This window comes from Marmota flaviventris, chromosome 2, assembly GCF_047511675.1.
Source record: "Marmota flaviventris isolate mMarFla1 chromosome 2, mMarFla1.hap1, whole genome shotgun sequence".
Lineage (NCBI taxonomy): Eukaryota > Metazoa > Chordata > Mammalia > Rodentia > Sciuridae > Marmota > Marmota flaviventris.
In genome coordinates, this window is record NC_092499.1 from 160,717,309 (window position 1) to 160,740,757 (window position 23,449).

General features: G+C 38.9%; 2 protein-coding genes across 4 annotated transcripts in view; both read right to left on the minus strand.

Annotated features, from left to right (window-relative positions):
* Kat14 (lysine acetyltransferase 14) overlaps positions 1 to 12,963 on the minus strand; it is a 36,676-nt gene extending 23,713 nt beyond the window's left edge. For all 3 annotated transcript variants that reach the window (XM_027955744.3, XM_027955736.2, XM_027955752.2), the window contains exons 1-3: positions 12,702 to 12,963; positions 10,719 to 10,837; positions 5,663 to 5,784 (exon numbers count right to left, since the gene is read on the minus strand). In XM_027955744.3, the coding sequence (XP_027811545.1) occupies positions 5,663 to 5,784; positions 10,719 to 10,837; positions 12,702 to 12,960 (500 nt within the window). In that variant the 5' untranslated portion in view covers positions 12,961 to 12,963. The remainder of the gene's footprint in view (positions 1 to 5,662; positions 5,785 to 10,718; positions 10,838 to 12,701) is intronic.
* Positions 12,964 to 13,256: 293 nt separating this feature from the next.
* On the minus strand, positions 13,257 to 17,540 carry Pet117 (PET117 cytochrome c oxidase chaperone). Its single transcript, XM_027955764.2, has 2 exons — positions 17,360 to 17,540; positions 13,257 to 13,406 (listed from the first exon to the last, which is right to left on the minus strand). Exons 1-2 carry the CDS (start codon positions 17,453 to 17,455, stop codon positions 13,257 to 13,259), a joined length of 246 nt encoding a protein of 81 aa, XP_027811565.1. The 5' UTR covers positions 17,456 to 17,540.
* Between the last annotated feature and the right edge of the window lie 5,909 nt (positions 17,541 to 23,449).

Below are 23,449 nucleotides of genomic sequence, written 5' to 3' on the forward strand. Positions count from 1 at the left end.
TTTTTTTTTTTTAATATTTATTTTTTAGTTCTCGGCAAACACAATATCTTTGTTGGTATGTGGTGCTGAGGATTGAACCCGGGCCGCACGCATGCCAGGCGAGCGTGCTACCGCTTGAGCCACATCCCCAGCCCTACATGTACCTTTTTTATTGAATAACAAATAAGAGTGGATGGTATAAGCCTCATGGGTCCCCAAACCTCACTTTGCCCAACAGATAATAGGAGGTTGGGAATGTTGGAATGACAAAGTAAGATTAGAAAGAGAAATGATTCTTTTCAGCTTCTCAAAAAAGATCAACAAAGATAGAGGCAACCCAAATATCCAAATAGGGATGGATGAAAAAACAAAATGTTGTATGTAGCTGGGTGTGGTGGCACACACCTGTATTCCCAGCAACCCTGGAGGTTGAGGAACTTTGAGCAACTTAACAAGACCATGTCAAAATAAAAAATAAAAATGGCTGGGGATGTAACTCAGTGGTAAAGGGTGAACCAACTATCCCAGGGTCTAATTCCCAATAAAAAAATACTACTAATAATAATAAAAAGTTGCATGTACACACACACACACACAGTGTCCTAAAAAGGAAGGAAATCCTACTACAGACTGTAACATGGACAAACTTTGAGGACATTATACTAAGTGAAATAAAGCTAGTCATGAAAAGACAAATACTATAGGAGTCCACTATCTAGAAGAGTCAGATTCACAGAAAGTAGAATGATGATTATCAGAGGCTAAGAAGAGGGGAGAAAGGACAGTTGTTTAATTGGTACAGTGTTTCAGATTTGCAAGAAGAAAGAATTATGTAGATCTGTTGCATAATAATGTGAATATTCTTAGTATCACATAACTGCAACACTTAATAATGGCTAAGATGGACTGGGTGTGGTGTGTCCACCTGTAATCACAGTGACTCAGGAGGCTGAGGCAGGAAGATCAGGAGGCTGAGGCAGGAAGATCACGAGTTTGAGGCCAGCCTCAGCAACTTAGCAAGACCTTAAGCAACTCAGGGAGATTCTGTCTTAAAATAAAAAATAAAAAGAACTGGAAATGTGGCTCAGTGGTAAATGTTTAATGATAGGTATAAGATTAAACCCCTGGGTTCAATCCCCAGTACCAAAAAAAAAAGCTAAGAGATGTAAATTTAGATTTTTTTTTTTAAATCACAATAAATAAACAAAAAGCTGACAAAATTCAAAATATTTTAAAAACTAATGTGTTGTTGATGGGAGTTTGGGAAGTGAGCAATCATGCATTTAGTGGGAATATAATTGGTGTATACTTTCTAGAGGTTACTTTCATAATTTGTATCCAAAATATGTGTATCCTCTGACCTCAGAAATTTTCTAATCTCAAAACTACAGAGCATGTATACATAAGAAAATTCTTTACAAGTTTGATTTAAATGGGGGAAAGCTGGAATAACTTAAGTGTTCATAAAGTTAATGATCACTGTCACAGATTGAATTATTACCTCCCCACCACAAAAAGATGCTGAAGTCCTAACCCCTAGGACATGTGAATGAGAAAACAGCATCTTTGTAGGAGGATCAAGTTAAAATGAGGTCATTAAGTTGGATACTATCCAATAAAATTTGGACATAGAGACAAATGTGTACAGAGGAGAGACAATGTGAAGACACATGGAGAAAGCCATCTATCTGAAACCAAGGATTATCTGAGACTAACAAAGCTGAGAAAGAGGCCTGGAATAGACCGTTTCTCACAGCCCTCAAAAGGAACTAACCCATGGCTCAGGAGGCTGAGGCAGGGGGATCCTGAGTTCAAAGTCAGTCTTAGCAACTTAGCAAGGGCCTAAGTAACTCAGTGAGACTCTATCTCTAAATAAAATATCAAATAAGCTGGGGTGTGTGGCTCAGTGGTTAAACTCCCCTAAATTCAATCCCTGATACCAAAAAAAAAAAAGGAACCAAGCTTACCAACACCTTGATTATAGAAGATTCATCCTCTATAATCATCACCCCCATCCAGCTTCAAAATTCTTTTTATAATGCAAAACAAATCCTATATCCCTTAAACACATAACTCCCAATTATGCCCTCTGCCCTCCTCCCTAGACCCTGACAACCATTGTTCTATTTTCTTTATTTATGACTTTCATTATTCTACATACCTCATGGAAGTAAAGACATACAGTATTCTTGTGACTGGCTTATTTTATTTAGCATTATATCCTCAGAGCTTATCTATGTTGCAGTATGTGCCAGAATTCCCTTCTTTTTTAAGACCTGAATAATGCTGGATGCAGTGGTATTAGGCTTATAATCCCAGCTACTCCAGAGGCTGAGGCAGGAGGATCATAGGTTATAAGCCAGCCTCATCAATTTAGTGAAGCTCTATGCAATTTGGCAAGACTGTGTATCAAACTGAAAAATAAATAAATAGGGCTGGGGATATAATTCAGTTGATAGAGTGCTTGCCTCACATGCACAAGGTCCTTGCTTCAATCCCAACACCACATAAATACATAAATAAATAAGTGAATAATATTTCATTGTATGTATATACTCCATTTTGGTTATTCATTCATTTGTTGATAGACACTTGCATTGCTTCCAAATTTTAGCTACTGTGAATAATGCTGCTATGAACATGGGTGTGAACACAGCTTTCAGGTCCTGCTTTCAATTTCTTTGAATATATACTATAATCCCAGTGACAGGGGATGCTGAGGCAGAAGGATCTCAAGTTCAAGGGCAGCCTGAGTAACTTAGTGAGATCCTGCTCAAAATAAAAAGGGCTGGGGCTATACCTGAGTGGTAAAGTTCCCTAGGTTTCAATTCCCAGTACAAAAACAAAAACAAAAACAAACACAAACAAACAAAAAACACAAGCGCATAGCTCCCTATCTGAGGGCTGGAGGTGGTGGATAAGTAGTTGCTACTGTCAATAATTAAACTGACCATAATAAATCACAATTTATTGTCCAAGCCTTCTCCTAGAAGTTGTAAGACTTCATTAGACTCCAGAGTTCCAAAATAGTTCTCAGAAACAGATTTCTATCAATGCTACTGTTGTCTAGGTGGGGAGACAAATTTCTAGTGCTTCCTATACTGCTTTCCCTGGACCCACCTCAGTTTTTTGAATTGTAATTCATATGAATGCACTCTATCACATTCCATCAAATCTAACATTCATTGACTTTAAGATACACCATTTTAAGTACAAATATGAAAGAGTTGGCTACCAATTTAAATTATGACATATCATCAACTGTAAGATGTATCCAACTATCAGAAATGTCAAAATGTGAAAATTATGCATCTTAAAGTCAATGAAATATGATAACAGAAGAAAGTATTCAAAATATTCTTCAGTAATCAAAACTATACCTTCTACAAGAATTCAAAACAGGATTGTAAAAGTAGATTAAATAATCATACGCACAATGGCAATTAACCTTAATTAATTAAGCTCTTGTATAGTTTTTTTTTTTTTTTTTTGGGGGGGGGGTGTTTGTTTGTTTGTTGGTACCAGGGATTGAACCCAGGGGCACTTACACTGAGTCATGTTCCCAGCCCTTTTCATTTTTTATTTAGAGAAAGGATCTTGCTTATGGCCTTGCCAAATTGCTGAGGCTGGCTTTGAACTTGTGATCCTCCTGCCTCAGTCTCTGGAGATGCCGGAATTAGGGACGTTTGCCACCATGCCCAGATCAGTGACTAATAATTAAGTAATTATTATTTACTTAATATTTCTATTAAATAGAAATATTAAGTAAATAATAATTCAAGTGATATGCCAATATAGCAAAATACCTCTAGTTTAATAGTTAAGCTACATAGAAGCTGGAAAGCAATGAATGCGTTTCACTAGAAGGTTAAAAAGAAAAAAGCTTTAGCTGATTCCTCTCAGAACATATTCTAGAAATGAACAAATGAAACTGAGCAACTTCTATTAAAATACAACAATATTCTTAAGAGCAGGCTATTTAAATCCAATTTCTTCCAGAAAATAATCCACTAAATAAAACAGCACTCAGAGATCATGAAAAAATTCCAAGATCTAATTTTACCAGTTTTTTCTCTTTTTTGTCCCTTATAAATGGGGTATATTAAATTCCATAAATAGCGCTAAAGCATTAAACCAAGACAACAGAAGTCCTTTCCTTATGAGAAAGAGCTAGTCATAGTGTCAGTTCTTCTCTCAGCACTAAATAACTCAATAACTAAAATAATCCCATTTTGTAAAATGTTCTGAGTCTATTTTGTTTTTTTCTTCACAGCAAATCTTTAGAGGATGCCCCTCCTTTCCACTGCCTTCCCTTCTTCTCTGTAACCTGAGCAAACTGATTTCTCAGAACTGAAGGTTAACAGAGGCTGTGGTGAGTCCAGTGAGGACAGATACAATTCCCAACTTTGACCTAAAGTTATGAGAAGCTCTGTTGTGTCTACACTGACCTAACTATGTAAGAATGTAAGGTTTTTTTTTTTTTTTTTTTTTTTGGGGGGGGCAGGGATTCTGGGCATTGAATACAGGGGTGCTTTACCACCGAGCACATTCCCAGCCCTTTTTATTTTTTGAGATAAGGTCTTGCTAAGTTGCTTAAGGCCTCACTAAATTGCTTTTGAGGCTGGCTTTGGACTTGCAATCCTCCTGCCTCAGCTTCCTGAGTTGCTAGGATTATAGGTATGTGCCACCAAACCCAGTAATTATGCAAGATTTATGAATCTTATACAGGACTTCAGACACAATCAGAATCTTAAACAAAATTCACCTAATAGCAATAAAATTCTTGTTAAATTGGCACAGATCTTTAACAAATAGTCTCAGTGCCTGTGCATCCTAAGACAGATACTGATCCTTATGTGTAATGACCCAAAGGAGGAACACTCTCCAGCAAAAATTAAAGCAAAATTATAAAAAGAGTAATTAATGAGTAAACCATTTACATGTTAATGCACTCAGACTTTGCTAAGCACTACAAATATCAAGTAGTATACAAAAGTATTTACCTTTCCAAGTTAATAAAAACAAATTCTAATAATACCTCAATTAATTAAGAGCAATATAAATAACTACCATTATCTTTTTTTTCTTCTGACCTGTAAGTCATTGATTTTAAAAGGACATAATAATCCTATTTCTCCAAATTAAATACTTATTTCTCCACCACTTGAACATCCCCCATTTAGTAAAACTCTCAATTTTTTTTTTAACAAAGAATTACTTAAAAAAATATCATAGTTGGTAGAAACCAACACTTTCCTCTGCAGTAGAATGAGAGAACTATGGAAACCTACAATTTTATAGCATATAATTCTACTCTGATTTTTTCATAAACAAATCTTTCTAACTTAAAAAAGTAAACAACAGGAGCTGGGGTTGTGGCTCAGCGGTAGAGTGCTCACCTAGTATATGCGAGGTGCTGGATTCAATCCTCAGCACCACATAAAAATAATTAAATTAAAGCACTGTGTCCAACTACAACTAAAAAAAAAATTTTTTAATTTTAAAAAAGGGTTTTTTAAAAAAGTCAACAACAACAACAAAAAATCTGGAATTCAAAAATTCTTTATGATTTCCACAAACAAATCCTGTGAATCTCTAATAACAGGGCTATGTTAGGCTGAGTCAAATCATATATATTTGTTTTTTACATCCTTCAAGCATAAGATTTTAAAAACCACATTACCTATTCCCTAGTAAAAAAGTCCAATGTTTCTCAATAAAAGAGCAAATATCTTCTTTCCACCTGAAATAACCTTGCCGTCCACTTCCTTCCAGAGACAAGTTGTACATTGCCAACATGACAACCTGAAACACAAATAAAACAGGAGTCCTGAGATAGGCATGATTAGGGATGTTAATCTTGAAGGGGGTTAAAGCATTGTTTAAATTCTGAGTAGGAATGGTAAGGAATGGTGGAATAAGGGAAGGATGATACTTTGACATATTCTGGGTGAATTATTTGCTTTCTTTTTTGCTTTTGTAAGATATCACGTGCAGCGTAACACAGGTAGGGCAGATGCGTGGCTAAGCTAAGTTACCTCAGAGGGTTGATGAACAGGCACTGTCGCAAGCACCCCACCCTCTATGAAATGCAGCCCTAAATGAAGGGTTAACTACTGGACAACTGTATGCCTACAGAGTCAGCATTTTTTGACTATATGGTGCTACCCTTTACAAAATATTTTGAAAATCACCCCTGCATATATATTTTTCAAAGCTCTTTATAGGGCAAAAACAAGACAATCAGAATTTCAGAGCTGAAAATTATCTTAGAGGTTATATACTCAGTGATTTAGCCATTTGTAAGCTATGGAAACCTTTCTTCAAATGTAATCACCACCACACAAGAGGCAGAGAACTAAAAAGGCCTGGCTGCTCAACCCATACACAGTGGGCTCCAAGTCACCCCAAAGCTCAGTGTACAAACTCCTAATCTAATTATTTTTAGACAAGGATTCATGGCCCTGGACAGAGAGTTTATTCCAGGAATATCAATAACACATGCTCATTGTAAAATATTTTAATAATACAGAAAAGAGAAAAGAAAAAAGTAAAAAATCACTGAAATCCACCATCAAGAAATTACTGGGCTGGGGTATAACTCAGTTGGTAGAGTGCTTGCCTCGCATGCACAAGGCCCTGGGTCCAATCCCCAGCACCACAAAAAAAAAAAAAAAAAAAAAAAGAAAAGAAAAGAAATAACCACTTTTGCCACATGCAGTGGTACATGCCTGTAATCCCAGCGGCTTGGGATGTTGAGACAGGAGGATCGCGGGTTCAAAGCCAAGCCTCAGCAACTGAGAGGCACTAAGCAACTTAGTGAGACTCTGTCTCTAAATAAAATAGAAAAAATTAAACACAAAAAACAAAATACACACACACATTCAGCTTAGTGGCTGAGTGTGCCTAGGTTCAAACTCTGGTATCCCCCCAGCCCCCCAAAAAAGAAAGAACCACTTTTAGGGGATAGGGTGTAGTTTAGTGGTAAAGCACATGCCTGGTATGGGGAAGGCCTGGGGTTCAATCAATCACTGGCTGCCCAAACACATTTCTTTGCACTCACATTTATGTAGATGTTTTATATATGTAATTTTATGTAAGTGGACAAAACTGTAGAAGCTATTCAAAACCATGTTTTCCACCTAATAAAAAATCATAACTTATTTTGGGCCAAAGAAACAGAAAAGAGGACACAGAATCTAGAAAAGATTTTTAAATAACACTTTTTCTATAAGGAGAAGCCTTCAGCTTTTAGAAGTCTGGAAAACTGCAATTAGTGGCCCCAGCATCTTATTCAGAGCGTTAAATCCCTAATAATTCTATGAGAAGAGGTATGTCTACACCAGATAGGCTCAGAAATTCTGATACCTCACTGAGTTTCAATTTCTGCCATCCTTAAACACACAACACTTGCAGAGAGTGTACTATACAACTCACCCCATTACCAGATTTTATAAGTCTTCCTCTAAAAAAAAAAAGTCTTCCTCTTAATTTTGCATTTGATCCACATCAGCCCCTACAAATTACTTCCTTAACAGTTAATGCCCACAGAGAGAAGATAAAAGTTCTGGAGATGGATGCTGTTCAATAAATACTTTGACTACAGAATGAGCTTTGCCCACTCTCAGATACAAGAGTATTCAGAAACATGCATTCACTCAATCTCAAACATAGGTATGTATCTGTTATTACATTTCCAGTACTTTCCTTTATGCCTGAGATATTTAATGACTTACAAGTTAAAGTTCACATACCTACTTGAAAATAATTTTTCAGTATCATCACTTATTATTTACTGGACAAACTATATTCTAATACATAAAGAACCTGTTTTTCCACCTCTTCTGGCATTTGTGATCTGAAAGAATGAATCCAGTTGAGTTTTCTAATCTCACAGTACCAGACTAAGCTCATCAGTAATGAAGCCAGCCTTGTGGATCAATGTATCCCCAAGGCCTAGCTCAGGATTGGCAATGCCACAGGAACTATCTGTTGAAAAACAATCAGAAAAAAAATAAGCAGAGATCATGATATCTTCACCTGTGCCATGAGTCTCTAGTACATGAATGCAAAAATGCCCCCTCCCTCTTAAATGTTTGATAAATTTTCTTCTATATATCAGACTTGTTCTCAATAGTCACCAAGGAGGAAGAGGTTTAGAAGGAAGGGGACTTTTGGTTCAGAAACCAGACTCTTCACTATTGGTATTTTGTAACACAAATGAAATGCTATTTGTTAAAAGCATTTCTACTTATTACTTTTCTTTCCCCCCAGTACTGCAGATTGAACTCAGGGGTGCTCTACTACTGGGCTACATCCTCAATCTTTTATTTTTCCATTTTGAGACAGGTCTTGCTAAGTTGCCCAGGCTGATCTCTAACTTATGATCTTCCTGCCTCAATTTGCCAAGAAGCTGGAATTACAGGCATGTACCACCATACCTAGCCTACTTATTACTTTGATAAGTCAGAGTTTAAGACTTAAAAAAGAGAAAGTCCACATTCCAATATCCTAAGTATTTGGAGACATCAATGGAATTATTTAAGACCAACTGATTCTTTCAGACTTTTGATGAACTATGGGCTTTTTCAGATGTAACTAGAAATACTGGTCAGTAGTTTGCTGAGAACCATGTGTGTGACCTAAGTTGTCACTTCATCCTACCAGGGTATTATTCACGGTTGATAGTCTTCTGGAAGTGAAAAAATATTTTTCAAGTGATGCTGATTAAATATGCAAATTGAGCCAATATTGTATATTCTGAGCAATATAATAAAAAAGCTAGCTTTTCTTTTAAAAACAACCTCCACAGAAACCCATTCTTTTTTTTTTTTTAAAGAGAGAGTGAGAGAGAGAGAGAGAGAGAGAGAGAGAGGAGAGATATTTTTTTTTTAATATTTATTTTTTTTTTTAGTTTTCGGCAGACACAACATCTTTGTTTGTATGTGGTGCTAAGGATCGAACCCGGGCCGCACGCATGCAAGGCGAGCACGCTACCACTTGAGCCACATCCCCAGCCCCCAGAAACCCATTCTTAAAAATGACAAATTACAGCAAATATTTTGCTGCTTTTCCATTTACTGCTTTTATGAGAATCCACTTGTCAGCCAAATATAAATCTGCTCAATTAATATTAACATGATTTGCCTATATATATTATCCCATGTATACGTTGAGAAAACTATCCCAATAATATTCATGTGATTATATCCTCAATTCAAACTTCCCTTATTTCCATACACACACACACACACACACACACACACACACACACATATATAAAATTTTTTTTTGGCAAGTCAAAAAAGGTTTTCTAAATTCACCAGTGACAGATTTCATGAGATAGTCTAATAAAGTACTAGTAATTAAGATAATAGTCTCAGGCTGCTATGGCAACAATTTACAAGGAACACCATAAAGGCCAAAATGGTATAATCTAAAATCCTTCTCATCATTCTGTTTATTTTCTTCAAAGTGGTAAGTGCTATGGGTAATTATCATGTTTATCTGTTTATTATCTAAAGTAAATGTTGAATGTCAGCCGCCTGAGGACAGTGGCCTTTGTGGTCTCATTTACCACAGTAAACGAAGATCTAGAATAGAAAAGTATTTGGTTCACTACAGGGACTGAGGAGTGAGTATTTGTTAAATACACATCAAAACTGAGGGCTGGGTATGTAGCTCAGCAATAGAGCACTTAACCTAGCATAGGCAAGGCCCAGGTTTGATCCCCAGCACCACAAAAAACAAAACAAAATACACACACGCACACACACACACACAAATGGATGTACACAAAAACTGAGCAATTCATTTGTTTTTTTCAACTTCAAGACTATTTATACCTTGGTAGCTTATTATATATAAATATTAATACAAAAACAAAACTAAAAAAATTAATACAAGTAAGAGATCAGTAAAAAGCTATTGCTTGGGCTGGGGTTGTGGCTCAGAGGTAGAGCATTCCCTTAGCATGCATGAGGCCCTGGGTTCGATCCTCAGCACCATATAAAAATGAAATAAAGGTGTTGTGTTCACTTATAACTAAAATAAATAAATAAATAAATAAGCTATTGCTCAAGGGTGGGGCTATAGCTCAGTGTCAGAGTGCTTGCCTAGCATGTGTGAGGCACTGGGTTTGATCCTCAGCACCATATAAAAATAAATTAAAAAAAAAAAAAAAAGGCATTCTGCCCATCTACAACTACAAAAAATTGAAAAAAAAAAATCTATTGCTCAGGTCATAGGTGGCTTGGATTAGAGTGCTGGTATGGGAGATGGTTAAAAGTAGATATTAAATATTCATCAACAAAAAAATAAACATCTGAGCTCAAATGTAGAAAGGCTGGGTTACACTGGTATTTACAATCTAGTTATATTACTTCTTCCAAATCTATTTCCAATGTAACCATCCTATGGATTTTGCTGTTCTAAAAATTGCTAATAGAAAAAATGTAAACCATACTTTCAATTAAAATCAGAGCTTAGTGTTAGATATACATAAAATTACATGACATTTTCAAGAATTTTAAACCCAATTTACTAAGTTAACATCAAGTATTATTTTTACCAAGAATTCCTCTGTCCACACACTCCATATCCAATTTTCATCGTGAAATGAATGGTATCTCTTAAAACACAACAAAAGCTCATTGGTAGTTTCCTTGCTCTGAATATTCATTCCAACAAATTTCCTGGAGGACCCAACATGACATTCTAGAGAAGAGCTTTTTACTCACTTGTTGCCATGTCAGCTTCAGCCTCTCATACTGCTCCTTGCCATCCGCCGAGCAATCAGAACAAGTAAACCTAAAAAAATTATCACCCTTAAGATAACTGAGCTGTTCCCTCAGCTGACCTAGGGGGGGAAAAAAAAAAGGTCACATCACAGGTTTATCTAGAGCACAGGCAACCCAAAGGTTTAATCAGTTTGTCAACCAGATTTCTAAGTATGCTGAGTTTATCAGCCAACCCACAATAGCAGGATGGGCCTGGGAAAGGGAGAGGAGTTTTATTCTTCTAACATCAGATATACACCCCTACAAGGATCTGTGGATCCTTAACTTTTAGGAGAAAGGTACTGGAAAAGCAGGTATGATTGCTCTAACTGGATTTTCCAATCGTTACATACCTGGACTCTTCTAGGCGGGTCCCTTTAGCATTCTTTCAAAAAACATTTGATCTCCCACAATCTGCCAGGCACTGAGCTAGGAACCATTGGGTATACAATAACCAAGACAAAGGCATAGTGCCTGCTCTCACTGGTCTAGAAGTCAGGGAGGGTAGCAAAGGAGAAAATAGGCAATAGGTACCAGCTGCATGGAACTTTTCCCCTCTTATGGTGCATCAGAACCACTCAAGGAGCTGCTGTTTTTCTAACTATGTCTAGGTCTCTCCAGATGAAAAGAATCAGTCTCTGAGGTAGAGCCTAGGCCTCTGCATTAAGGTTCCCTAGGTGATGATGTTAATGCTTTGTGGGACTTGAAAATCACAGGAATGGAACATGATATGCACCATAGGGCAGTTGAGAGCACATAAAAGGGAGACAAGATTAAATTGGGAAGAGAGGTCTACAGGCACCTGAGGGAAGACTAGAAATTGGTGGTGGGGTTGGGGGCCATATGTACCCTTGAGATACATATTCCAGAAAGGAAATAAAAATGTGCAAAGTCCCAGGGATAAGAAAGAATTGTTTGTGGAAAATGAAAAGTTCATCCTACCAATAAAGTTCTGTTAATGTGAAGGATAGAAGAGGCTGAAGAAATTAGCAGGGGTCTGACCACAAGGGTGTTTAAAATTTATCCTCTAAGGACAAACAGCCACCAAGATATTCAGGACAAAACCCTGCACTAATAAACAAGACCGCAAAAGCCAGCTAAAACCTTATTAATAGTAATTATTAATTTGAAAAGTTGAACTCATTCATAAACACAGCCACATACCAGAAAATTAGTCACTTCACTATACATAAATATATATAATACATATATATAATATGTATGTAATATGTATATAAATGTATGTATAATATATAAATTTCACTTAGTTATGAATTCTGTTACACAAAGCATTTCTTTAGCACATGTCTTTTCTAGTTTCTTGCCTGATGGAAAATCCTGTTTTAGTGCAAATTATATGATGGCTAGCAAAGCAAGCTCAGGAGTTAAGAAGCTGGCAGCTAAAAACAAGATGTGTGTGCATAACTCTTATCAGCAGATAAAGAGAACTGCAAGTGGGAAACAAGACTGGTCCTAGGAAAGGCCATTAAATACCTTCAAACTGCTAATTCTAACCTCACTTTAACTGTAAGTTAAAGTGACAGATGATAGTTTTCCACATAAGTTAAATATACCACAGTAATGGTTTTGAACTTGAACTTTTAATTCTACACTCAGGCTAGAATCTGGACCCCAGTCCATAACATAATCTTGTTAGAAAAATGTGGTTTAATTCCTTCAGTAACACAGGATTTCTAATTTTCTAATTTTTATTGGGTCACCATCAAGAATATTAATTTAACAATGGAATAGTGGTTGGCAACAATTTTTATTAGTACAAATGTGTCTATGTGTTATATAAATTTGTATTTGATCATCTAAGTTAATGAATGTAATAATTATCCTTTTATTTAGATCTATTTTACATTCATGTTTCTTTCACAGGTTGGAAAAATAAACCTTCACACAGGAATTGACAAATAAAGGAATTGAGAAGCTCCTTACTGGCCGGTATCCATTTTTGGCACTTGTCACAGAAGTAGGACAGCTGCTCCTCCATCCACGACACATCTCCTTCATCACTGTTGAGGGAATCCCCACTCTGGTCATGAGATAAGTCCACAGATGCCTGATCCTCAGATTCAACAATCAAGAGAGTCTCTCCCTCCACTTCACCCTCTTCCAGCCCTTCTGAGGTAGATGTTCTTGTGGCTTCATCATCGTGTCGACTTATCAAACTACTGAGGTGGATGTTACTATCCATCCCTCCCTTTTCACAAGTTCAGAAGTGCTCTTCAGTAACAGTTCTAACTCTGGATGCTGAACTTAAAGAGGCTTCTATCAGAATCACACAGGTAGAAACTCTTCAGAGTGTCTGCCCACAACTTCTTTGCTCAAACATAGGGGATTCTTAAAGTCATTTAGAGTATAGGATCTACTGTCCTTTACCAAATTTAAAAGGACTGTCACAAGAAGGGTGAAGATCTCACTAAGCTATATCTCTATCAACACACATACATAACACACACGGTTTCAGTGCTATTTCACATTCCTTTGAAGTCATGTTTTTTGAGATCCTTTTTCCAATAACATCTTCTCTCTTTCTGCTTCAAGTTGTTCAGTCAAAATAATCTGTTCTCCCAAAAGACGAATGTTTTCTTTTTTCCGATTTTGCCTCTCAATATCTCTGATCACTCCGTCACGAAGCCTCTAAAAACGAAAGAAACAGATTTCAGTAACACCCTGAACAGGTGGTTCCTATCCTTGTGCCATTCAAATCCAAATAACAGTGTTACCAAAATACACTTAAAATGTTCAGATTCCAAATACCCAATTACTATTTTAACTTTCTGTACAAATGTAAAATGTAACAAAGAAACCTTCAGATAAATTAGGTAGTGCACTATAATATCATTACTAAAATGATTTCCTTCTCATTTTAAGATATTCCTAAACATTTTGTCCAGAAAACTTATTGGGAAATAACAAAAAATAAAAATAAATTTTAAATGGCACTATGTTGAATTTTTAAAATCTAGCTGATATAAGATTCTTTAAAAATTAGCTGTTACTAAGTAATAGTCTGAACTACTTTTCTATTAACAGTTATCCTAGGTGAATAATAAACATCAAGAGAAAAAGAAAGGTTACTAAAAATTGAACAAATTATCTTAACAATTTAGGTACAAGAAAACAAAGAGGGGCTGAGATATAGCTCAGCTGGTAGAGTGCTTGCCTAGCATGCATAAGGCCCTGGATTCAATCCCCAGCACCACCAAAGGGGGGGGGGGGGGAAATTGGGTTAATGGGCTGAGGATACAGTCTAGTGGGTAGAACACTTGCCTAGCATGTACAAAGCACTGGGTTCAATCCCAGCACCACAAAAACCAAAAAACATAAAGAACTGGACTTCTAGTATATAAAGTGAAAAGGTAGAAATTATACAAAATACTATCAATTATGTAAAAAGAAAAGTTTTTTTTTTAAAAGACTACTAATTCTAGAGGTAAAAATAAAACCCATCAATAGTAGTTAGTTACCTTAATAAGCACTAAAAAGGAGAAATTTCAGAATGCAGACTTGGTACCTAAGATGAGACTTGTGTGTGTGTTTGTGTGTGTGAGGGTGGGATGCTGAGGACTGAAACCAGGGGTTACCACTGAGCTACACCCTCCACCCTTTTTTATTTACTTATTTTTGAGGCATGGTCCTGCTAAGTTTCTCAGGCTGGCCTTGAACTTGTCATCCTCCTGCCTTGGCATCCCAAGTAGCTGGGATTACAAGCATTTACCACCATGCCCAGCTTGAGACTTTTTAAAATATCAATTCAATCATTACTAATAACTAATATTTTATAGTTCATAGCTCAAAAATACTTCAGTAAGGTAATAAGGCATTTTTGTTGTTGTTTCTATTGTTTTGGTTTTTTGGTGCTAGAGATTGAACCCAAGAAAGTGCTCTACCACTGAGCCACATCCCCCAATAATTTTTTTTTTAAATATTTATTTTTTAGTTATCGGCGGACACAACATCTTTGTTTGTATGTGGTGCTGAGGATCGAACCCGGGCCGCATGCACGCCAGGCGAGCGCGCTACCGCTTGAGCCACATCCCCAGCCCCCGCAATAAATTTTTAACAGCAGTTTTTAAAAATAGAATTAATTTAGGGCTGAGTATGTTTGGTTTGTAAAAAAAAAAAATTTCATCCATTTTAAAAACTCACCTAGTACCTATTTGCTGGACATCTTCCAGGCCTGGAGTTTCATTGGCTATTATGAGGGAGTTGGGAAATTTAAGAGTCCCAGGACTGATAACTCAACTGGTACTAGATTTTCTTAAATCCTGTGTCCTTGGCAAGATCCCTACTGAGACAACAACAGGTGCTTACTCCATTTTCCCCACCGCAGGTCTACCTGTCACCAACCTCCTTACATTTACACATCCTATTCCCAAAGCCTATACCATTGGTTGAGATCATTCTTTCTACATCTGCCTCCCAGGTCCTCATCTCCTTTTTCAGAGATGTCAGCATGTGCTCCGATCTTACTTGCCATTCCATCATTTGTTATCTTTCTCCAGGTGACTGCTTCATACATCCTTCCTGTGAATTGAACCTCTCTTACCACCTAAGACCTCCTCACTATCTCAACTCTGATACCTTGAACTCTAGCTCATGTAGCACTACAAATGCTCCTTGACTTAAGATAAGGTATATCCTGATAAGCCCATTTAAAGTTGAAAATATCAGAAATCGAAAATGTGTTGGTCTGGGGATATAGCTCAGTTGGTAGAGTGCTTGCTTTGCATGCACAAGGCCCTGGGTTCAATACCCAGCACCACAAAAAAAAAAAAAAAAAAAAAGAAAAGAAAGAAAAAGAAAATGTGTTACATACACCCAACCTACCAAACATTACAGCTTAGCACCACTTACCTGAAATCATGTGTGTGTAGCTGATTGGGAACTGTGGTTTACTCCACCTGCCCAACATCTCAAGAGAGGATTACAGTCCCTAATCATTATCCTGGAAAAATACTGAAATCTGAAGTACAGTTTCTACTGAGTGCAAATCATATTGCTTTCTCACCATTGTAAAGTCAAAATATTTTAAGTAGAAGAGTTGTAAGTTAGGGACCATCTATACTTGGTTTCTGGAAGGAAGAGTAACCCATGAGTACTGAACATGAGTGTCTGGTATGTGGTAGACTCCAGTCAGGAAACAGTAGTCACTATTTAACTTCTTGCTTCTTTCAACTTTCAGACACACCTACCATGTACTTCTAGTTCTATTCTTTCCCATTGTTAGAGAGTACCTAGTGAAGGTCTGGATGTAAAAACAGGGCAATCTTTTTCTTCATCTCTTTCCTACCCAGAGAGCAGAAAGATACCCCCTTCATCTCAATTTTTCTCAGGACCATCATCTTTTCCTTCAACACAGGAAGAACCCTGCCTCTATTCCAAAAGCTACCTTCTGATAGACATACCTTAATCCCAAATCTCTAATCCTTTCTGTGCCTTTTCATCAGTGGTTATCCCAACCCCATCACAAAATTCTTGTGCCATTACAAGATTTCTCTCCTGTCTCCACAGGTTATGAACACCAATGACAAAGACCTCATCTGCTTCATCTCCATATACCAACCACATAGCATAGTCCAAATCCTGGACAAGTAAATTAAGAAGACTGTTGACTCTTGATCATTCAGATCATTACATCTACCCTTGGCAAACTAGGTTCTACTCAACTACCTGAGAAGGTGTTACTTGAAAGTTCAACAATGAACTGCTTGCGATATTTAGCACTGTTGTAAATTATTTACAGACTTTGGAGCGGTTGTTTCTTTGTCTTTGTATTCCCAAAGTACCTAGCGCTATGCCTGGCAGAGAGTGATTAATCACTAAAGATATGCCAACTTGAGAAAGAAAATACGAACTGAGAGAGAGAGACTGACGGTCAGTCATGGATTAGTTAAGTCACAGACATCTCCAGAAATAGAAGTACCAAAAAGAAAATTTGGAGGACTGTATCTTTATCATTCCCAGAGTCTACATTTTCCATAGTCAATATTCACCTAAGCAAAAATTACAAACATCTCATCAAATTACCTTGGCCAAAAGGCACGGAAAGTGGGTGGGTGAGGAGGAGCCAGCTTTACCACCGGATAAAATCTTTAGCACTCAACCGCCTTAGGGTTCAGCGCCAACCTGGGGCCCGAGGGGTGGTGAGAGGTGGATAACTTGAGAATGAGCCCCCATCCCACCCCCGCAAAAAAAGCGCTTCCCTGACTGGTACTTTCTAGCGGCCCAAGCGGGACGCTGACAGGTTCGCTTGGCAGCGGGCTGGCTGTGAGCTGAAAACAGAACTGCTGAGCACCCAGGAGCGTGCGTTCGCGGGAAAGGCCCCTTGGAGCTGGCTCCTGGGCGCTGGCCAGCAGCGGGTCAGCCAGGACTCCGGGTTGCTTGGCCTCCGGGAGCCGTAGGCCGGGGTGACCTCAGGTTCACGGCCGCGAATGCGTGGGGATGCAGGGCGCGCCACCGCCGAGCCCAGAGGCGAGAAGGAGGGGGCAAAGTCGTGGGGAGCAGCCGGGGACCACGCGGGCAGAGCCCACCAGAGGCCCTAGGCTGCAGCCCACGGGCCCCGGAAGAGACGGTCACGTGACACCGACCTGCAGGTCCTGCCGCTGCTTCAGGTGCACGCCGGCCACCGTGGCCGCGGTAAGCAGCACCGAGAGGCCCAGCACCACCTTCGAGCTCCTCGACATCCCCGCGCGAGCCGCCCCGGCCGCCTCCCGCCAGCCCCAGGCGCCGGGGCCACAGCCGTCAGCGCGTCGCTGCCGGTTCGGGCCAGGCGTGACACCTCGAGCGCAGATTTTTTGTGTATTGCCCGCCTCCAGGCTCAAGCAATCGAGAGCCGAGCACCGAGATGCGCCCTTGCTCTGCTCACTGAGTGGCTTGACAAGGGCCCCTGGGACAAGTGGGACCTTTTTCCTACCCGGCGGGCAGAAAGACAAGCCCGATTCAATTACAAAAAGCTCCGACCCAAAGGTGACCCCAGCAGCTTGCCAGATTCGGCATTCCGTGCCTGAGCTCGGTCTCGTCCCCACCTCACCCCAGCGGCCCGGAGTGTCCTAGAGGGTCCGCTATTCACACTGGAGTAGCATGCTGACCCTTCTCCCACACCTATACTTCTGACCATCTGGCTGACCCAGGTGTTTTGCTGGATACCTCACCTAAACACAGGCCCTTGTTGTCCTTTTGTGGAGTAGATGCCACCACCGGTAGTTTGGTGGCTCCAGGGACACGGGTGGGAGTCGTGGAGTTTTGGCTTGAGGACCCATAATTAAACGTGATAGATACAGTTGACTTCACGTTCACGCGGTGGGGGGACCGTCAAGCTCTGAGTTTTCTCAAAACCCAAAAGTGTCTAAACAGCATGCTAACTGGGCAGCCACACCTCCTGATAGGAAATTTGTCCTGACCTAGCTGCCCTAATAATTTTTTTTTTGGTGGGGGTGGTGTTACTGCTGTTGACCGGTGATGAGTCCTTGCTTCCCCAATGTTGAAGAATAACACCAGAGAAGTACCCCGAGGCAAGGTCAGAGTGGAAAATTAGAATTTATTAAAGGACAGCAGAAAAGACTTCTCCCGAGAAAGAAGGGACCCAAGAGATGGAATGTGGAAGTGCGGTTGTTTCCCCTTTTTATAGTTTTCGCTGATGGAATGTAGGTGGGAAGGCCGTAGGGGTGGGACACAGGTGGGCCAAAGAAGTAATCTGGGCACTTCCAAGTCAGCATCTTTAAGTTTGCTGTTCATTAACATTTCTTTGGGATGGACTTTGGGCCTAGGTCATTAACATTCCATGAGTTGTCCTGCGTTTCCCAGAATTCATTCTCAGCATGGCCTCCATTTTAGATTTCACTCGCTATTAGACCCTATTTACCTAACTACACTGACTACCTAACTTTAAATCTGGCTTCAGTGGTACCAGGGATTGAACTCAGGGTCACTCGACCACTGAGCCACATCACCAGCCCTGTTTTGTATTTTATTTAGAGACAGTGTCTCACTGTGTTGCTTAGCGCCTCGCTTTTGCTGAGGCTGGCTTTGAATTCTTGATCCTCCTTCCTCAGTCTTCAGAGCCGCTGGAATTACAGGTGAGGGGCCCACATAATTTTTTAAGAGATCACTTTTACACCCTTGAAGCCTCAGTTCTTGATCAGTAATGATAATAATCATATTATTAGGAAAACAAATGATAGAATGTAGCTTAAGAACTAGGTAAGGCATCATTTTCAGTTCTCTAGAATAAAGAGGTATGGCCTCCCAGAAACTTTTTTTTTTCTTTTTGCGGGGCAGGGGGTGGTGGTTGGGATTGAACCTGGAGCACTTCACCACTGAGTTATATCCCCAGTCCTATTTATTTTGTTTTATTTTGAGTCAGGGTCTCGCTAAATTGCTTAGGTAGGGCCTCACTAAGAGGCTAGCTTTGAACTTTGTATCCTTCTGCCTCAGCCTCCCAAGAAGCTGGGATTATGGACATGGGCCACCACGCATGGCAGAAAACTTTAAGTGTCTGATAGTGCAGTACATAAAGACATGTTTAACGTTAAATCAGTCTTTCCCACTAAAATACATATTGAAAAAGCTTCTTTCTGTGAAAATAGTTACATACCATATTGATTAGGGGTAGGTCTTGCTTAGAGTTAAGTGCTTCTCCACCATTAATCTGTGTTCATTCCAGGCTCTGTAATATGAGCATAAATAGTATGAGGCAAATATCACTCAAATATTGAAATGTAGGGGCTGAGGTGGTGGCTCAGTGGTAGAGTACTTGCCTAGCATGTGTGAGGCATTGTGTTCTATTCTCTGCAGCACATATAAATAAATAAAATAAAGGTCCATTGACAACTAAAATATATTTTTAAAAAATATTGAAATATAATTTTAAAAATTTTAAAAGATACCTTTTTCAAATGTCAGTCCAGCCACAGCACTTTTTTTGTTTTGTTTTTTTGTTTTTTGCAGCCTGAGGAGAATGTACTATTAAATTGGAAAATGAGGGCTGGGGTTGTGGCTCAGTGGTAGCATGCTTGCCTAGCATGCATGAGACACTGGGTTCAAGTCTAAGCACCACATACAAATAAATAAAATAAAGGTCCATCAGCAACTAAAAAATATTTTTTAAAAATTGGAAAATGAAGTTCCATTCCTAATGAACTCTGGAATGAGAACCAATTTAATTTATGGTGTATTTACACATTTAATCTAAAGAAATAGAATTATATTTGACTGCTCTTTACTTGTGGTAGATCCCAGATATTTTCCCCCTATAGATCAGTGAGGGTTCAACAGAGATGCATGTCCTTATCAGGTCATTAGATGACCTTTCATTCTGTTGTGATTTTTCAGCTTGTCTTCTTGAAAAGAACTCTACTTAAAAAAAAATCCTTTGGGTATGAACTGAAATTTAAAAAGTGGATTATCTGTTTAAATATTTATAAACTTAAGCAAGATTTTTGTATGATTACTGTCACTTAAATTACTGAGTTGAGAGAGTGACTGCATACCATCAAACATTGAAAAGTAATTTTTTCTCTTTAAAATAATTTCCATCTAGTTTAAGTACATTTTTAAGCATATGCAATGTTTTAGAATAAAAATAGTTTTCTAGGAAAACTTAAAGAGTTTCTTTAAGTTGAAGATGAATGAATAAATGAATGTTTCAAAGAGAAAAATCCAGACTTGCTGATCAGCTCTTTTCTGTGTTGATTACTTTCCTTCTTCCAACAAACTGGGAATGTCCCAGGAGGAGTGGATTCAAGGTCACCCTCCATCCCTCAAGCAACTAAATTCATGGAAGGAAGACAGATTGGTGTGTCAAATAATCACAGTAAAACAGACAAAAATGATATTGATAAGTAGCGAATTGTTATGCTGTGTACCTCTCCCATCCCCGAAATTCATATGTTGAAAACCTAATCACCAAAGGGATGGTATTAGGTGGAGACTTTGGGAAGTAATTAAGGTTAGGTGAGGTCATGAAGCTAGAGTCCCTTGATGAGATTCCTATTTAAGAAGAGAAAGAAACTAGAACTTATTCTCTCTACCATGTAAGGACACAGCAAGAAGATGGCCATTACAAACTAGGAAGAGAGGGAGGGAAAGAGATATGAATAGACACACAGGTGAGAGAGGGGGAATGGAAACATAGAAGAAAACAACAACAACAACAACAAAATGACAGTCACTTGATACACAAGTAATGGCATTTGCCCTCTGGGAATGCTATTTGCTCACCTGAAAATGGACTTGAGCTGAAACGTGCCTTTTAAGATTCCATATTTGGGTCTTGCATGCTTCCCTTCAAGCAGGAGAGCTGCTGCAGCCCTGCAGCTTGGATGTCATTATCAGAAGTTGGCCTTGCGAGCAAGAAACCGGTGGGAAGTAGAACATTTAGCTTAATGCAGCTGATCCCATGCTGAACATTTTGGGGACAATCTCTTACTTCTCTGAGCCTAGTTTTCTCCTCTATACTATGGGGAGAATAATGTCTTTTTTCTTTTTGGTGTGCTAGTTGAGATGGTTAATTACTAGTATGACTGCACCAAAGTGAGGCATGTGGCAAAAGGCATGTGAGAGCACTGCAGCCAATGAGCCCCCAGGGGCCCCCAGGTCTATCAGAAGACCTGGACCCCCTCAATCCTGCAGGAAGGAGATGGGGGAAGGCAGAGGGAGGGCTCCTCTCTCTTCGGCTGTGGACAGTGGCTCTGAATCCTTGTCTTCACATGTTTTGAAAATATCAGTTTGTAGCTGAATAGGCTTTTGGTGAGATCCCAGATGGTGACAGTATGATCCCTCTGACAGTGCTTGCCCAAACTGTGAATTAGAGTTTCACTGTTTCAAAATATAGATGTTCCTCAATTTACAATGGGATTAGCTACCAACAAGTTCGTTGTAAATTGAAAATATTGTAAATTGAAAATGCACTGAATACACCTCACCTTTCGAAGAAATATCCCAACTAAGCCACATAGCACACCATCGAGTGTCAGTTGTCTCCCTTATGATACTGTGGCTCACTTGGAGTTGTGCGATGCTGCCCTCCCAGCATCATGAAGAGGATCACATTGCACTTTGTTAGCATGGGAAAAGATCAAAGTTCAAAATTGGGGCTGGGTGGGTAGCTCAGTGTTAGACTGCATGCTTAGCATTTTTAAGGGCCTGGCTTCAATCCCCAATCCTCCCTCTACCCTGCCAAAAAAATTAAATTTTAAGTACAGTTTCTACTGAATATATATTGCTTTTGCACTATCGTAAAGTCCAAAAATTGTAAAACCTAAGTCTAGGATGATCTATATTTGGTATGACTAAGTTCTCTTGGATTCAAAATTCACTCACAATTACTAGAAAAAAAAAATACATTGATTATAGAAGAAAAATGTTAGATCCTTTAAATACAAATTCAGGAAGCCATGTGCTGTGGCACACACCTGTAATTGCAGTTCAAGGCCAGCCTCAGCAACTTGGTGAAACCCTGTCTCAAAATAAAAAGGGTAAGGATGTAGCTCAATGATAGAATGCCCCTGGATTCAATCCCTGGTACTGTTTAAAAAAATTATATATATAAATTAGACTTTAAAAAGCAAGTTCTAGTTTTTCATTTAGAAATATTATTATAAATGTTATCAGGAAATTTTACACAAATTTGATATTTAAATCTACTTCAATACTTTTTCCTTTTTGTCTTGTAATTATATGATGTGTTTTTTATTTTTTCTTTTTATAAGTGAAGGAAATGTAATTATCATCCTTGAAGCTTCATTTAGAATTATATAAACTCCTTCAAGTTTGATCTCAGCAAGCTATACAAATATTATCTTTTTTTTATGCTTACTGGGTGGGACAAAGGTTAGGAAGCATGGCTAATTTAATATGATTTTAGGTTAGAATTTTTGAACCTTGTTTATCTGCCTTTATTCTAGTTTTCTTTTCCCCAAAAAAACAATTGCCCAGGCTGGCCTTGAACCTTCAACTCTCCAGCCTCAACCTCCTGAGTAGCTGGGATTACAGATGTTACCAAGGCTTATTCTAGTGTCTTGGCATCCAAGATCACATCAGCTCTCAATCACATGCCCCTCTCAATTTTGGATTGACCTAGGTGTGCCCAGAGTAACCACTGCTCTCCTTTAGGGAAAAATGGCTGCTCCAAATGCTTTACAACAGCATCCTACCCTCTTCCTCTCCCTTCAGCCTCCTGTAAGTAAGAGGCAACATCAAACAGTACAGGGCTTGAGAAGAATCAAGAATTGAAAACTAAGTCAGGCGCTGTGGCACTTGCCTGTAATTTTCCAGCAATTCAGGAGGCTGAGCCTGAAGGATCATGAGTTCAAGGCCAGCCTCCGCAACTTGGTGAGACTCTGTCTCAAAATAAAAAGGACTGGAGGTGTAGTCAGTGGTAAGAAAAGAAAAAAGTAAGAGGAGGGAACACAGTCATCACCCCATGTTTGAACAATGTGGTCACAGAATGCTTGTTCCACCTTCACTCACACAGGGTGGGGACTTGAAAAATGCTCTCACCACTGAAATGTGTAATTTGGCTTACGTTATTTGGCTTGAATCAGGGCCAGGTCCTTGTAGTGATTATGGAAGAGATGGGTTTCAAGTCACCTCTGTCTTAAAGAATAGTAATCATTAGTACTCTACTAGATGGTTTTCAGAGGAAGGCAGAGGTTTAAGGTGGAATCCACAGTGGGCAT

Bases quoted from the DNA above. Each gene is read 5' to 3' on its own strand.
- Pet117 (XM_027955764.2), bottom strand. From the start codon at position 17,455: ATGTCGAGGAGCTCGAAGGTGGTGCTGGGCCTCTCGGTGCTGCTTACC. The intron at 13,407-17,359 runs GTCGGTGTCACG...TTTCGTTTTTAG, and splicing joins AGCAGCGGCAGGACCTGCAG to AGGCTTCGTGACGGAGTGAT.